The sequence below is a fragment of the Fulmarus glacialis genome, unplaced genomic scaffold, assembly GCF_000690835.1.
Source record: "Fulmarus glacialis isolate BGI_N327 unplaced genomic scaffold, ASM69083v1 scaffold5647, whole genome shotgun sequence".
Taxonomy (NCBI): Eukaryota; Metazoa; Chordata; class Aves; order Procellariiformes; family Procellariidae; genus Fulmarus; species Fulmarus glacialis.
Genome location: NW_009221192.1, coordinates 39,090 through 57,239, shown reverse-complemented (window position 1 = coordinate 57,239; position 18,150 = coordinate 39,090). Strand labels below are relative to the sequence as shown.

The 18,150-nt window shown below is 39.5% G+C and overlaps 1 protein-coding gene across 1 annotated transcript in view; it reads right to left on the bottom strand.

Moving 5' to 3' along the window:
- Positions 1 to 18,150, bottom strand: part of NELL1 (NEL-like 1 (chicken)) — a gene marked incomplete at its 3' end in the record, with an annotated part of 87,128 nt that overhangs the window by 33,715 nt on the left and 35,263 nt on the right. Inside the window, exon 3 of the mRNA XM_009581001.1 lies at positions 16,955 to 17,125. Coding sequence (XP_009579296.1) covers positions 16,955 to 17,125 — 171 coding nt within the window. The remainder of the gene's footprint in view (positions 1 to 16,954; positions 17,126 to 18,150) is intronic.

Sequence of the window (18,150 nt, the reverse complement as noted above, 5' to 3'; positions counted from 1 at the left end):
ATAGTAGGGAAAACAATAAAATGGGACCATCCTAGCCTAGGGGTCTCCTTAAAACTTAACCACCCATTCTGGAGAAAAAGTGCAGTCACAAACAAGATCCAGCCAGAGAAACAACCCTTTGGGATTTTCAGACTGTATAGAATTTTGAGTAAACTTCACGAAGAAACTTTGTTCCACCTCTACTCCCATGGCCTTTTTGTCTCTACATTTGTGTTATTCATCCCTGCACCTGAACCTTTCGTTTTATCCACTTCGCCCCTCTTTGCTGCTGTTACTGAATTCACTGGGCCTGGGTGCTCACGTGTGCTGCCACTACTGCCCATGTCACTGGCACAGGTCTGGTACAGAATGGGACCTCTTTATATATGTTTGGTGCCTAGCACTACAGGGACATTTTCTCGGTTATTCTTCAAGGAACTAGAAATAATAGCAATAAGAAATAACAATGAAAACAAGTAACATGAGGTCCACAAGCAAACTTTATGTACTGCATAAACTTGCACATGAATGCAGTAATCTACATACCAAATTTCTAAAATTAATCCATGAAAACTTGCTGTTACACAGCATTTTTAAATTCTCAAAAATCTGGAGTTTTAAAAAGGTTTTGCTTGGGTTTTTTATTTGTTTATTTTTAGAAAAACTGTTAAGAAGTTTCCATAACACCTTTTTCAGGAACTCACACCACTACAACAATGATATCATCGTTTTAGAATATGCAAAATTCAAGAACAAAGTTACTGACCCGGGATTCTCATATTGCCATGTCACATCGGTGGGAGTCATGAACTTACTGCTTCATAACAAAAACAGCATGCTTAATAAGGATTATTGAGAAGATGATGAAATATATTTCCATTACTATCCAGCTCACAGGGAGTATGTATTGCTGTGTAATCACCCCAGCGTGACAACCAATAGAAAAAGACTCTGAATGTGTCAAGACCTGTAGCTTAAAGGGGTGAAATTATTTGTATGTTTAAAAGGAGTGAAATTATTTTTCTTCTTTCTTTAAAGCTATGGCTTTAAAACAAACATGAAGAATGAACACCAAAGAAAAATACAAGTCAATCAACACAACTCATTGCACAGTTATCTTCCCATTTACACTCCAAGTGTTTCTAGCACAGGCTCACCAAGTGTAATCATTGATTCTCAACCCATGTGGAAAAGGCTGTAGCGACCTTCCTTCCAGAGTCTCTTCAGAAAGTGCCATTCACAAGACACGTGCTCAAGATTCCCCATATTCCTTTACTGTTCTACTCTAATTCCAATTCTGAAGCAGGTATTTACCTTAAATTAAGGGATTAATTAAAGGTTGGTTCGTGCCTTATTCCATACATGTCTAAGAGACTGGTTGGTTTTCTTCTCCCGTGGAGATCTGCCCATGGAGTAACAGGCTTAGGATTCGAGAGAAGGCATGAGATGTAGATCAGTCCTTGCTTATCTCCCTATGTAAAAAGATGTTTTGGTTGACACTATTTGGTTTGTGAACAATGTGAGCTTACTTTATTACTGTATACTGTTAACCATCAGCAAAAAAGCCCCAGCAAGCATACACACAGCTTATCGCTATCCTCTATAGCGATAATACTCTTGGGAAATGAAAAGGTCAAAAAGCACATCTGAATTCGTAACAGTCAAAAAAAAAAAGGAACATGGTTCACCATATACTAATTCTCTAATGAAGAAGAAGAATTAAAATTGGAAAAAAAAAAAACAACCCAAACAAGAGTCTTGTAACTCCTGACAACAGGCAGAGTGATGCAAAAAAATCCAAGGGACTTTTCCAGCAAGACTGGAAGCTGCTACACAGAGGTAAAACAGCCACACGAATGAAAACTGGAACTACCTGGAAGAAGCTTTTGAACCAATATGAGCAAAGAAACATGATAGCATTAGTAACTCTCAATCAGTGGATTTAATAAAGATGAAAAGTATTTTCAAATATCATGCTACACGCATTGGCAACTGATAGCCAGCAGAGCTGACTGATGTGCAGCTGCAGTAGAGCCAGGAACTGGGCACGTGTCCTGGCTACCAGGTTCATGTTCTAAGTCACGAGAACATCGTAAGCGATGCAGCTTTCCTAGAGTAGACTTTTGAGAAAGAGAGAGACTTCATGGGTATTGAAGACACCCTGTCCATACAAAATTATTAAGGTGGCACTTGCCAAGTAGTTGGGAATAGGGTTTCACCCAGACATTAGGATTACCCACGTATGTACGCCACTTACAAATCTATCAAATATTACTGATTATCCAGGTGATTTTTCAGGGATTTCCTACACTTAGACAAACCCATAAAGCACGAACATTTTGTAACATATCTCAAAGTGTCATGAGAAAAGTTACTACTTAAAGGTGAAATTCTCTTATAACTATTGCTTGGGAAGTGGAAAAAACCCTTGCTCTGCTCCCCTTCCTGTATTGGTTTTCTTTTAGAAGAAGAGAGGTGTTTTTCAGGGTGAAAAACTACTGTTGCGCAAAAGGATCCTTCTTTTTTTACAGCTACATTAAGCTTCCACATCATTCTCATTCCCTTGCTTGATTTTCTGGGCTGAGGTGTGTCACCTTCTATGGCTTTATCCACGCTTGACCAATACTTTGTATTTGGCATATGAATAGCTAAATTATATCTACTACACTTCCAGTTTATGAAGTGCTGGTCTAGAGCTCCTTGGAGATCAGTTTCCAACACATTTGGCTTTGATATCCACACAGAGAAATGCACAATACACTTCACAAGAACAGGAAAGAGGACTCCAGGGAACTGTGGTCTCTAAAATTACTGCAGACTGAATAGTCCCTCCAGCATGAGAAGACCCAGGTCTCTAGGTTAATGGAAGCTCTACTCCATACTTCAGACTTTCAGATTTATGATTACTGCATTCACTTTCCAAAAGAAAGCTTGATTTGTCCCTACTTTATGCTGACATATTTCAAAGGAGCTAAACCATAAGCCTGGAGTAATACAACTGTGAACCAATCCTTCTTTCTTGAAATGTTCATGCTCAGAATACATTCACTAACCAGTCCATTTAGCTAAACGTAGTAAGAAAAACACCTGTTAATTGACAAAGACCCATGATAGCCTTGTGTTTTGTATCTGTACCTCTACTCTATCTGCACACTTCAGTTTATTAAGTATTCTTATGCAATCCTCAGAAACGTCTCAAGGACGCATTCCAAGCAGGCACCTGTGACATAATGAATACAATATACAGAAAACAGAAAATCTATAAAATAATCAGTGGATTCCTGAAAGGAAGTGTATCTAAAATATTTGCATGCAAATACACACACACACACTTTTCTCTGCATAGAGGAAGACCCTCTCTAGAAATTAAGCTCGGTTGGACATGGAGACAGTTCCCTTTCACACACTCAGTCTAAAATTATTTTTATCATCTGTATAACGTTCTGGTAAAATAGGCAAATATTGTCATTTTACATGCGTGCAAACTGAAACACAGAAAGACTAACTCGTTAACCACGATCACAAAGACTGAGTCAGGGAGGGACACTGACCAAGACCTAAGCCATTAGACTGGGCATGACTGAGGTGTAACTACCTCACACACTGAGCCACGTTCCCTCTGGAAAAATCGTGACATGGAATTGTCTCTTGCAGTGAAGATGATTTCTTACACCCAACTTTAACAAGCGAAAGTTAACATCTGCAGAGTATTTCCACTTCTGTGGAGATGCAGCTCTACTTCATACATATAATATTTGCCATGCCAAAAGCATTTTGGAAATAGCTGAAGTATTTAGTAGAACATGAAAATAAACTTTGTGTCTGTTCGCATTAGAATACATCAGCCAACATGGACTGATCAGGAGATGCAACTGCCTAAAATTCTGAACAATAAAATAGAATACAACTCCAACAGTTGCTACAAGTAGCACAGCAAATGAAATTCCCAAATTCTTTCAGGTCTGAAATATGAGTACGTTACTAAAACCGGAACATGCCTTCTCAAATTTGCGGGCTAGATATGAACCAGTGAGATTTATTTTACTAGTAGTATAATTAAGAAACAAATAGCGGCAGTCTAAATATTCTTGTGGCTGAGGCACGGCAGGAACCTCATTTCTTAGTCCCTGGTCTCTATTAATCCAAGAACAGGCTTTTTTGTTCCTGATATGGCTGCCACACTCACCCTCTTGAAGCTATAAATTTCCATGTAGCAACCAGGTGTTAAATTCATCGCATCCAATTTTAGATGTGTCAAAAGTTTACATCTACAGTGGAGTTAGTCCTCTAGTCTCACTTATTCAATGAAGAGACATAAGTGTTTCTACCATGTGATTCATCTTACAGTAAATGAATCGCTCTCTGAGGACCCCTCCAATGACTGCACAGGAGCCCTTGCTGACATCATCAAAACAGATTTTTGCAATTCAAAACCTGATCCTCAAAACTGACATTCTCTTACAACCACTCGTTACCTTGTAATGAATCTGGATCCTCAGATCCTTTAAATAAACTGAAGGATATGGAGAAGGCACACAAAATAATGCACTGTTCATGGAAGAGTCTTTGAAATAGCACTCTCAACTTTTGTAACAGAAAGTCAGAGGAGAGAGGGAGGTTTCCCCATGTTTTGCATCAGTCTTTCTCTTAATCTCATTTGCAGAGGTGTTGACCACCTTGACCATTGTTATCATCTCCAGCTGAGGCTGCAAAAACTCAATACATCTGAAATAGCAAATGTCAGGCCTCCTAACACAGCCCATTGTATAAAAATAACCAGCCGCCGCAAAAAGTTTGTCCAACGTGTTTTCTGAATCCCAACTGCGTAAAGAAACTGATGATTATATCAGTCTCTAGCTTTAAGATACAATATTGGCATTTGTCTTTATGTCTATTCTTCTGAAGGGATTAAGAACTGATTGTGAAAATAAATACTACGATATCTTTACATATTTCTCTTCCAACCCATTTTCTATATGCTTCCTAATGAAAATGTGTCAATACCAACGTGATTGAATTTTCTTGATAGTGTTTACAGATAAGATGCATTATTTGACATACATTCAGTTCTGGAGCAACTTCAGCTGAATTATTCATTCAGTTTCCAGTGTTCTGTTTCAGAAAAATAAGCCTCCTGAGGGAAATTTTGATTTTTCGGGCTATCTCCTCTGCCATAGTATAGGAGTTCACAATCACTTAACAGAGGAAAGCAATTTAGATTAAAATCTCAGGTTTTGAGGGAAGCCTTTTGTTATTAAATTTTGAATATACGATAGTAACTGCCAACTATTTAATCAAAAGTTATTGTTCAGCTCTGGGAGAAAAAAATAGGAGGTGTCCAGTAACAGTATATGTTAGGTAAAAGACTCAAGCGCGCATGCTCAGTTTTTAACTTCTCTTCAAACTCTGTCACCGAAACGATTTCATTGATTTTCCTGTATAATCACAGAGATAAAGTGAATGTACTCTACTTTTCAGTTTAATTATTTCAACTACAAATCTAAATTTAAAAATAAACATGTATCTAAATAAAACTCTATAAGCAATCTCTTTTTTTCATTCAAGAGAAATGCAGATTAGCTTTCAAGACCCTCTAACAAACAGAAGGAAATTAAACAAATGCAAGTAAAGATGGTTAGAAGAGCACGTTTCACTGTCAGGTTTGGGGGTTTATACTCCACACGTAAATTGAATAAGGGTAAATTCAGAGAGATACTATCTGCCCGTGTGGGGCTTTCTTTACAAAACACGTTAGGCTTTTCAGTTTCCTACAAACTTATAGATTAATTTTAGCAGTATTTCTTGGCCATTAAACTAAAACTAATCATTGTTATTGATTCAAAGTAGAGGACTGGACCCACTAAATGATATGACATTGGCCACAGGAAGGGCAGAAATCCGTCTTTCTCAGAATACTACACCTGTATCTTTCATCTGGAAATCCTGAGATGAACTCAAACACCTTTACAAACAAGGTCCGTATTACTAACTTTACTTTGCAAATGACAAAATAGATACAACTGGTTCCTGACAATAACAGCCTTAACAGTGTCTAAGCCCTAGGCTAACAGCCTGTCTACATGGCTGCAGTGTTTACCCATCTTCATATAGCAAACATAGCACTCCTGAAAGTGCAAGAAACCCACAAAACAGTTTGAGTCAGACTCTAGGCAGAAACAGAAATTTGGCCATTTGCTTAGGATTTTCAAGAGTTGTGGAAAAAAAAATTATGACAAACTACGAGGTTAACTGTATCTTACATGTGAGGTATCCAGAGCGCTTTGCACTTCACTGCACATGCACTATCCATAATTTTTCAGACAGAAATACAGGATTTTCAGTACCAAGCCAGCTAGTTCGATACTCATACGGTTATTGCACATTTCAACTTTGGCAACTGTACTGCTTTTGGCTAGGACAGAGTTAATTTTCTTCACAGCAGCTGGTATGGTGCTATGTTTTGGATTTGTGTCTAAAACAGTGTTGATAACACACCCATGTTTTACCTAATGCTGAGCAGTGCTTGCACAGAGTCAAGGCCTTTTCTGCTCCTCAGACTGCCCCGCCAGCGCGCAGGCTGGGGGTGTGCAAGAAGCTGGGAGCAGACACTGCCAGGACAGCTGACCCCAACTGACCAAAGGGATATCCCATGCCATATGACATCATGCTCAGCAATACAAGCTGGGGGAAAGGAGAAAGTGGGGGGGGACATATTTGGAATGATGGCATTTGTCTTCCCAAGTAACCGTTACATGAGATAAAGCCCTGTTTTTCCTGGAAACAGCTAAACACCTGCTGGCCAATGGGAGGTAGTGAATGAATTCCTTATTTTGCTTTGCTTGTGCATGCAGCTTTTGCTTTACCTATTAAACTGTCTTTATCCCAACTCACTTCTCCCCCCCCTCACTTTCATCCTTCCGATTCTCTTCCCCATCCCACTGTAGGGGCAGTGGCTGTGTGGTGCTTAGCTGCCTACCAGCATTAAATGACAACGGCAATATTTTTCTTTTAATAGCGTTCCTGAAAGTTAATTTTGACATGGTAAGTCTGAGCTAAATAGCATGTGGGCCATGGTCCTGACATTGCCCATAAAACTTGCATGTAATCTACAGGTAGAAGAAGCACAGGAGGAATGTACTTGTCACTGTTTCTGGTGAAGATGCCAACTTTTACCATATTCAGCCTGCCTGACTACAGCAGTGCTTAAGGTGGTGTCTGGGTCAAAAGAATGCCTCACCTTAAGTGCTGAGGGAGATGTCATCTACATACACAGACTTCTCTTATAAAAATCAATGTCTACAACTCTTATAAATTAATGTGAATTTAGGTACTTATCTTTAAACATCTCAATATAGAGCTGAGAGCCACATAGCTCAAATACCACTTTTCAAATAAATATCTAACTCACGAAAGGTATTTTGGCATCTTTTTACCACTTGTGAGCAACTATCGCTATCCGAGTACCAGAGCATAAAACATGTAGCAGTAGGGTTTTTTTATGATGCACACAAGTATCCACTACAGACAAGGAGACAAATCCACTTACAAATGAAGACAACACTAAAACTCACAGGGTCACTGAAAGACACCCTTTAACCTCACCAAGCTTTGAATCAGGTTCTAAACCAGAACACTAAATAAAGCGAACTGTTAACAAGAAAGCTAAAAGCACAGCACTCTCATTCGTTACCATACCAAACATCATACCAAAAGCCCATCTCAGATGAACCACATGTTCAGAGTATATCCCAGATGCCAAATACCAGTAAACCAAGACTGAGCAATTAAAAACAGATTCTAGAAATAAGAAGGAGAAATTAATTCAATAGGTTCTTCCAAGTCATAAAAGGAAGAAAAGCTCCTCTCCCACAAACTAAACAAGAAGCCCTTAGAGTGAGGTGGATATGAGATTAAAAAAACTACATTGAAATATCTATAAAACAACAAATAAACAATTAAGCCTATCTTACATCAGAAAGCAAGAGGGTAAAAATGTGCATCATAACAACGGCACAAAGCAGCACTGGTACTTCAGGTCTTGCAGCAAAATCAACCCCAAAATAAAATTCTACCAGAACAAAGAGGTAAAACCATGGTTACATGGCTTATCTCATCTCCATTTCATCATGAAAAAAACCCAACAAACAAACAAAAAAACCCCACCTAAAATTACCATTGGTGTTTGTCACAAGACATTTATTGAGTGAGAACTGGCAGTGCTGAAACTTTGCTTCTATTACATCTGCCTGCATTATAGAGACATGCCAGTCCCCGGCCCAAGATCTGTACCACAGAGGTCTTCGCAACTGGCAATTACAGCAGAACCTGAAGCACAGCTTAGAAATAGCTCTTCTTCACAAAATATATGCAGCCTTCCTCTTTTCTGTCTCATGCTACTCTCAACCCCAAAGTCGCTTTACCTAGTACAGTAAGACAGGTGCAACCGCAAGAAGAATCAGCTTTTGATTCCAACTCCTTTCTGCACTGCTACAAAAAATAAATTTAAAAGGAAGCCAGCCACAAGGAACCTTTCTACTAAACAGCTTTTCTCCCTCCTCCAAAAAATCTTCTGCTGAGAAGTTAATTGCCTTACAGTGTATCTTGTCACAGGACCATCTCATCAAGGGGTTCATGTCATCCCTAAATGATTTGTGTATAATCATAAAATAATCTCATCCATATTCCAGAGCCAATCTCCTTTCATGACTGAAGGTAACTGCAGGCTGAGGACCATGGGCTTTGCTTGTTAACACCCTGCCTTTGTTGCCACACTCCTGCCAGAGCCCTCCCATTAGCGTTGCCTCAGCACTGTGCAATGGCACTCGGCTCTCCCAGGAGCTGCCACTCCTCCCCATTAGCCGCTGTCCCTGTAACCCCACAGAGGGCCGATTCATTCCACATTCCTCAGTTCTTACCGCAGGTTCATCGGATAACCCACATCTCCATTTTCCCATGGTATTTTTCAACTGCCCGTTTTAGCCTCGGTGGTTTGAAAGATAACATTGCACTCTCTCCATAATAACTAATTGGCCATGACTGAGGAGGTGTATGAAACATACAGTAAACATAGAACAAGCCATTATATTGGTTCTAAAATTAAGTTTTGATGGAAACTGCCAGGCAGACAGACAGGAAAGCACTCTCCAGGGACAGCACTCGGGTTTGGAGTTCATTTCTCACAACATCTGACATGCTCGGGAGGTGAAAGCATGGCTCAGCTGAAGTCAATGAGAGTTTTCACTGCAGACTTCACTGGGGCCAGGATTTCACCCCAGGGATATTGCACAGCACATCTTTCAGTCGAGTTTAAAGGTAAGTGGCTGGCGTGACACAGAAAGATTCAGCTAGGGCTGAGGAAGTCCTTCTAGTTGCACTAGTTAACACAGTGCTAGTTATTTGCTTTCACTTTTGACATGCTGAAGGGAATGCCACTAAAATTGCAGCTCAATCAAGTAATGCAGCTTCTGCTGATTCTTTCATTACTGACTGGTCTAAGATATGAAAACAACTTACAGGACTGGAAATCGCATGTTACCTTACTCCTATGCCGAGGATCAAACCAGCGTTTTTCACCGTGCTAGTTATTTGCTTTCACTTTTGACATGCTGAAGGGAATGCCACTAAAATTGCAGCTCAATCAAGTAATGCAGCTTCCGCTGTTTCTTTCATTACTGACTGGTCTAAGATATGAAAACAACTTACAGGACTGGAAATCGCATGTTACCTTGCCTCCTATGCCGAGGATCAAACCAGCATTTTTCACCTTACTGCTCCTTCAATGTATCATTACATTGGTAATACAGATCACAACAACAGTTCTTCATATCATTGAAATATTTAAACTAGAAGCACTGGCCAATATCTGATAATTTTTTTTTTTAAATAACAACGACAAAAAAAAAAAAACCACAACAACCAGCTAACTAAACACTTACCTGTGTAGAAATGGAGTACTTCCTCAACTCCCAGAAATACCTCACCTTCTGAAGCATGAGACTGGACTGCCTTTGCCATTCTCTCAATTAGCACATGTGCAAAGCAGCTCTCACCCCATGGCACAGAACCAGAAACTCAGTTGTGCCCACCCTCAGTACAGAGCCCCTTGACCTCCTTACATGCTGCAAGACCATCCAAACATAACGGAGGCCTGGATAGAGCTCTCCCACACACAGGTAAGTCTGCAAATATGCCAAGTGGCTCTGCATGACACGTGAAGTGAGAGAGGACACTACACCGCTGCTGCAGCAAGATCTGTGCCACCGCGTAACACCCCAGAGCCAGACAGCCACACCCACAGCGTTTCCAAGCCTTGACACCTTCCACCTCTGAGCACCCCACATGCCCCCAGCTCCCCCGACACAAGGCACAAACGTGACTGCTCCTGTACCACCAACATTACAGTGTTATCGGTTTACTCTGTCACCAAGTGGTGCAATGATGGGGACTGTCAGGTTTTGGGTAGTAATAAATGCAGTCAAGCAGTCTCCACCACCCTACAGTCAACTAGAGGATTTTGACAAGATCAGATTTCCAAAAATAATTACCTTTTGGGAATTACTGCTGTTCTAAATTGTCAAAGACAGACTCCCCAAGCACTAAACCACTTCATAAAACTCTGGGCTGGTTTCACAGACTTCAGCAGTCTCAGTCCTGTTTGCTCAGTTGCCCTCTCACACCCCACAGCACTCAGGAGGTTTCAGATCATTTGGAAAGACTCTGTACTATTTGCTATATGGAGACTCAGATCTCAAGTCAGCTTCTGAACAGTTCAGAGGGGTTCTCAACTACTCATTGGCAAAGGTCGAATGCTTTTATAAAAGTATTTAACTAAAATTATCCTACCATTTTTCAATTCAGCTCCAGTATTACCCTATGTGACTTCCAGTTCTAAACTCCAGAGTTTAGCTAACCACTTCAAATGGAAGAGTTCATTTACGTTTTGGATCTCAGTTAATCTGCCTGGCTGGAGCAAGATAATTGTTTTTATAATCTGAAAGGAAAAAACCCAAAACATTTGCTCTATCTGGTTGTTTCTCAAATTATCATGATCGCCTCTCTGTCCGTATGACCCCCATCAGCACTCCCAACAAATGAAAACAAAATAGAACCAAGTAACAGGAGATTTCCCCTGAAAAAATTCCATTGAAACAAATATCCAGATACATTTCAAACTATGCAGGCTAAATTTTCAGAGACTGCTCTTGTAAGTAAATCACCCCAATTTAAGGGTTTATTGCTTTGACATCAAAAAAAAAAAAACCTAAATGTATATTGGACCAATGCAAAAAATGTTTCAGAATGGGATAATACACCTATTCACACATTTTCGGAAATCACTAAATCATTTGAGGTTTGCCGGTCTTGATTTAAGATTATTTCCTCTACCATTATCCGTCCTCTCTCTCCAACACACCCATAGCTTACAAATACAATGAATGCAAGATGCCAATGGTAAAGCATAACACATTATTCCTGCCCTGCTGAAGTCCTGAAGTCATCAACCTGTCTATCAGCATTTTCAATTCACTGGAAAGCACCGCAAGTACCCAGTTCTAAACTAGCAAAAAAAGAAACAACACTGTTAAGTCTACATCCAGCAGTAGTTGGGCTTTGCAGCTACCAAACTCTGGCTCTGCAGGTCCCTAAAACTCAGGAGAGTGCCACAAGCTCCCATTCAAGACCCTCAACTGAACCCCCGGAGGCTGAATTCTACTCTTCAGTAACTGACATCGGCAGGACGTGGATCAACTTCTGAAAGAAACCAAAGCAGATGCCTGCTCTACCCTGAGCAGGAGCTATGTGATACCTCCCTGCTGCAGCACAGTGCCCAGGTACTCGTACTGACTATAAGTGGTTGCTGCCTTCTAGGGGTGGTCAAAGGATCTAAGACAGCCAGGCACAGGTACAGATTGTTATCATTTGTCTCCTATAGTACTTTTTCAGCACTTTCATAAATACTCATGGCCTTCTCCCAATTCTATCAATGTAGTATACAAAAAAAGTTCAACTGATTCATCTAGGATGAAAAAAGTAAATTTTCATCGTAATTAGGAACTGGGTTAAGATGTATCATCATTCAGTTTTCGGTCACACCCATACTACCATTCTGCTGATGTGTTAGCTATTCAATGAAAAACCCTGGCTATTAAAAAACTTCTTTTAAAAAAAAAAATTTTCTCAAGTAATGCTGAATGCATCCTGAACACTTCCTTGCAGCTTAACTACAATAACTGTAATGATGCAGGCCTGACAGCAGCTGACGTGATATGCCAGCTGGAGATCTCTCTTATGCTAAGAAGTTTATAGCATTTCTGTCAAACAAAAGGGGCAATCGGTAGGTGAAAATTAACTTTCAATCCACAAAACCACAGATCTGAAGTTGGGTGCATCTGTAATGCACAATTATAGCACTCTACCCAAGTAACCATTCCTCTGACAGCTTCTGCTACAGCCTAAAGAGCAGAGAAGCAATCTGGGTCACAAAATCATTTTCAAATGTTGAGAGTAAGTTACCTAGCTGCATAACACTGCCACCATGCCATCTTCTCTCTGAAGAGAAAGTGTTTTACATTAAGTAGAGCAGTGAATCCCTCTTATAAATACATCCCTTAACCTTCTTTAAATTTGTTACATTTTAATTAAAGTCATAGAACTTCGTTTAGATAAGATGAAAACCTCAGGTTGGCAGCCAGAATATCTTATTTATAAGAACTCAGACGTCTTAGATTCCCATATTTGGATTATGTTGCTTTAATTTATTTATTTTTCCAATTAAAAAGTTCTCACTGCTCATGCATTTTTTACTCCCTAATGCTCTGTTCTATCAGGAGAAACATAAAAGAAGCAGACAACATGTTTTTTCAGTTGGAGACTACTTCCTAGCCTGCTCCAGTTTTATAATCTATTCTCTTACGCTCTTACCAACCCCCTCCATCAAACAGCTAAGAGTATCCATCAAAACCACAGGCTTTATTCATAGTAAAAGGCACTCCAGCACATATTTTCACTGGAAAGCATTAATTTTTGCAGCAAAGTGCCTTTCTCCCTTTTACGCCTGCAGACAGACTGATACTGCCTGAACAGATGAGTACCTTTGTAGCAATATGGTTAATGAGAAAGAAAACAATAAAAATACAAAGCAAGCAGCCTTCAAGCTTACCTCCCCAGACTAATTAGCCACACTGAGAACAATTTGGAATTTATATTTCTTAAATAAATTGTCAATAAATACATTTTGATACAGTACCTACGACCTCTTAAATTGTAGGCTCCATGCCATTCCCTCACTCTTTTCTTAACACTATTAAACGTAACATTTTCCTGTGTTGTTACCATTGTAGGGGGCAAGCAGCGCAGTGGACAGCCAGGTACCATGGGCAACATTACAGACTCTACAGCTGAAACTAATTCCCAGTAAAATAAAGACAAACGCCAGCTCTTGCAGGACTACGACAGTCTCCTGGGGTTGCAAATCTCCTGACAATGCAGGTATGTACAGCAGGATCCTTTACCTCTGCTCCCCTAAGAGGTCAAATTTGGGAAGGTGCATGGCAGAGTTTATTTCATTATATATTAACCCTTTAGTGACACAGGTTATTTAAGGACCCTCTGACAATGACACCGTTGCTCTAGCTTAACTGAAACACTCACCAGAAAGCCCCTGACAACCCCCTTTTCCCTAGAGTAGGGGAGCACAGATCCTACACATAACCAATATTTTGAAACAAGATTTGTTCGCCGCTAGTGGACTCAGCATTGGAGATGCAAGAAAATTAATGGCAGCGTACTTAATTTCCATGTTACTTTCAGCACAGGTTTTACTTGCGCATCAGTTGTACATTCATAATTAATATAGTCTTTTCTTTTTTCTAAGCTTTCTGAACCTTACTAGAACGTTAAAAGCATGTTAGCAAGTACACCCGCTGCGTATTATGCCAGTTGGCTGAGATGTATCCCTGGCTAGAGGTTACTGCCTAGGCCTGGCACAACGGCTCTCCAAGTCAGTGAGAAGTGTCCAGTGACATTCAACAGGTTTTTAGTCTGGACTCCGATGTATCCTCCTGTGTCAGCAGCTCAAGCTCTAGCATCAAAGTCAGCTACAACTCTTACTCCTTGTTCTTGAAGGAACGCCAAAAGGAGCAAGTAAGATGCAGCAGGAGCTGATTTCAAAAGGACGTGTACTTGAGTAAATATATCTCCTTTGATACGTATGCCTCCCCCACCATATTACTTCTCATTAGAACAGAGGCAATTACACTGTTTTAAAGATGACTTTTAAAAGCACTAAAGGCTTTTACCAGTTCTCAAGTACTTTTCCCTAACCTATCCAGGTCTGAAAAACAAAGTCAACTTTGAATTGAATCCAAAAGACAATCAAGTACCAAATGTCAAAGCAATTTCACTAATCAGAGTAATGTGGGTGATAAGGCTGGGAAGAGTAAAAGTAGATTTGACTATCTGTTTACAAATTAAAAGTTTCATCTCCAATGCTTTCTGATCTACTTTGGAGATGAGTTTTTGGAGGCCAGAGACTAGCTTTAGGTATCAAGACAAATCCTGTCGCAAAATTAGGTTGTGGCTGGATATTTTTCCCAGGGCAAACACTTTCAATGCACTCTCAGATACAGGTTAACTTTAACAACATTGCAGACACAAATCACTCAGAATAGCCTTCCAGATGTACGACATATTACCATAGCTCTAAACAAAAGGAGTAATGCATTTATACAAATTCATGCATATCTGTAAGGAAGCAGTGTTGCAATCCGCTTAAAGAAATCCAGTAGGAATCCAAGGGATTAATTTTGTTGGTCAATTTTTTTCCTTTTTGCTTTGTTTTTATTTTTTACAGGGGAAAGAACAGTAAGTAAAAAGCACAGAGCTGCAGCTTGCCTAACACTAACATGAGGAAGGCTTGGGATTTTCCGTAGTGCTCAGAAGTACCCCCAACAGGTTTGCTCTTCATTTTCATATCTTTTGACATTTATTGTAGTGTCATCAGGAAATGCTACTGCAAAGATGAACAAGATGGTGACTCCTGAGTGCAAAGAGGTAGGGGGTTAAGATGTAATAAAGGAAACTATAACACCAACATTCACAAAATTCTCTGATTAACTGAACAGAGATGCTACAGCTGAGTCAGGAACTTAAAGACTTCCCTACCCCCCCCTCCCCCCCATTTAAACTTCGACTATGATCTGCCCTCAAGTCGTGCTTTCAAAACTATTCCCATTACTTTTCCACAGGAGTTGTCATAAACTACCACAAATTCACAGCCAAATAGAGGCATTTAGGTATGGATTTATGCTGGGAGCAGCCTTGAGATGTACCACCTTAAGGGAAACTCTTAGATGGATCAGCCCTGTTTAGGGCTACCTGACAGAGACAGCTATACACATTCATCACCTCACATGACAGCACAGCTCATTCTGTAGTTGTATTTATCTGTTGCTGCCTGTTGCTGTAAAGAAAATCAGGTCACAACCATGACTCTGTGCAGCTCTCTGGTCCCTGGATAGACTTCTCCACCAGGCAGGCTTTTTGTGTTGTCTTCCTTTCACATAGCGTGCAAGAAGGCAGCCAGCAAAACAATGTGCTAAAAAGGGTCTTCCTAAAACATAATTGCTGTTCATAAAAAAAAAAAAAAACAAACAAAAAACATAGGAGATAATGAAGAACCTGTCCCAAAACCCAGTATGTCAATAAACAAACAAAAAAGTATATTGTTGTAAGCAAAGAAATAATATAACAGAAACAAATAACGCTAAGATAAATAAATCAGATGACTGAAATGAAGATGATCTTACAAATTGTAAGATGTCATGCCTCATAAGATGTCATGAAATTAAAATTGCTCTAAGCATTTAATTGCTTTTAGGGTCCAAATAAAAGGATTCAATAAGTAACCTTCCTTCAGATTAGATTTTTACTGTCGGTAGTTTATGCAGTTGCAGGAAATGGTTATAACTTTCTTCTTAAAACACTATCTCATAATTACTTTGATCAAAATTAAAACTTTTTCAAATGTTCCCATACCACATACTCCCATAATACTCACATAACTTTATTCTGCCTGCCTGAACAAAATGAAGGATTTAGAAAGAAATATCTGCTACCATCACCCTATCCATTTAAGTGCCACAATTCCAAAATACATATGCTGATCTTCTCACTGAAGGCAAAGGATACTTTTATATTAATTTCAGTGCAAGAAGAACAAAAGTAGTGGATCATTCTCCTCATTCCTAAAGACTATTTTGAAGGTCCCAATTTCAAGTTTTCTGAGTTTCCTCATCAACCACTAAGTCAGCAAAAGCCAAAGTCTTCAATACATTGTGAGATCAAGTCGCAAGGGAAGAGAGATTCTAGTGAAGAGAGTGTCTAGGTTTGCTGCTTTTTATTCCTTGAAATCCTTGCACTCTTCACAACATTTAAAGGAAAGAAAGTGCAATGACAGACAGAATATCCTTCAGAAAATAAAAAGCACCAGTTCTAGACATGCAAAAAGAAGCTTCCAGGTTTCTCAGAAGTTTCCAAGGGGGACAGCAGGTGGAAAAATCAGTAAAAAGCGCATTGCTTGATTATGTAAAATAAAATTAAAATGCCTCTGACACATCTACCTATTCTTCAAGTTTTCAGGTATGCTGAGTGAAGCAGTTCACAACAGAACAGACTGCACACCAATCTATCACACTTAAACGCAATCACAGTCAAACATAACATCAGCTAGTGCCTAAACTACAGGGATGCATTTAATAGTCCCCAGTCAGCAATCAACCTTTTCCACATTTGTTCATAATCACAATGAATCATTTCATTTTAATGCTTTGTTTTCCTTTTCTTATCCCATGGCAGTTTACCATGCTTTTTAAATTAGGTATTTTTTTTAAAAAATTCTCCTTTTCAAATTTTATTCCTGTGTGTAAGTAGAGAGCATTTTTTAAAGAAATATAAATTACTGAACATATTTTCTTACCTGTTGCAGTCCACATGGAGCAGAAGGTGGGATGCACTAAGTGACACAGCAATCTTGTGCCACTGTCCATCTGCCAGACGGTACGGGAACACCTCTGTTCTTGACTTCCCATTAAACCTGTAGTGATATCTAATCTCGTCCCGTAGGCCACTGCTCTCCAGTTCAAAATAGCTGTATTTAAAACATGAAGAAGAATCAGTTCCATTTTTGGTTTATTCATTGCTTCTGTCGCCTCCTTCTTAATTCACAGACTTCTTTAAGCAAACACCACATGGAAGGTCACAATCTAAAGAGGTTACTCAGCATGGATTAGCTACTAGTTAATTTTTTAAAAGAGGTAGAGAGACAAGACTATACATTCAGTGCATTACAAAAATAGCAATATCGTTTACGCAAAACAGCTCACGTTAAAAACACTATTTGATAGTCCTGGAAATTGAGGTCCTCTTTTTACCGATAGAATAGACTAAACTACAAGAAAATGATCCTTATTCTTTTCACCAAAATGTTTTGTATGAACGCAGGATTTGTAGGAAATGCAAAAATAAAGAACTGAACATATCATTACCAATGAAAAAACAAAAAGCCATTAAGGTAAGAAAGCACCAGGTAATCATTAAATTTGTATTTAGTATTTGCAAATCCACTTTTTAAAAAACTGTTTACTTTTAAGACTCCCCTACATGCAATTGTGCTTAACTCCTTTTCTGACTTTTATTGTTACAGCTGTAATTGTTCAGCTTTACAAGGGAACAAAACCTCCTGGCTAGCTTAGGTGCCTCAACACCTGGCATACACAATCAAAACCTTCAGACAGTTGTCACCAGAGAACAGTTATAGGAGAGCTGACAAAGTACGGCTACTAACTGGCTTCACGCCGACGGGAGGAGCCAATTCTTCCTCTAGGGTGAATTTAGCCCTTACAGGTGGTAGCACATTGACAGTGTAAATAGTGAAGCCTTCTCTTGGACCTCAGATCACACAGAGTATTTGCAGCATATCAAATCAAGGCTCTCTTTTTCCTGCTAAAATGAAGCACTGGACATAGAAAGAAGGAGATGCAGACCTCCTTTTATAGTAGAAATATCTCTACAACTAAGTGCAGATGTTAGGTTGTCCAGCTAGCCCCTACCCGCATCTACCTCCACAGCATCATGTTTTTCCCTGCTGGACAATGCCAATTGAACATGGCAGTT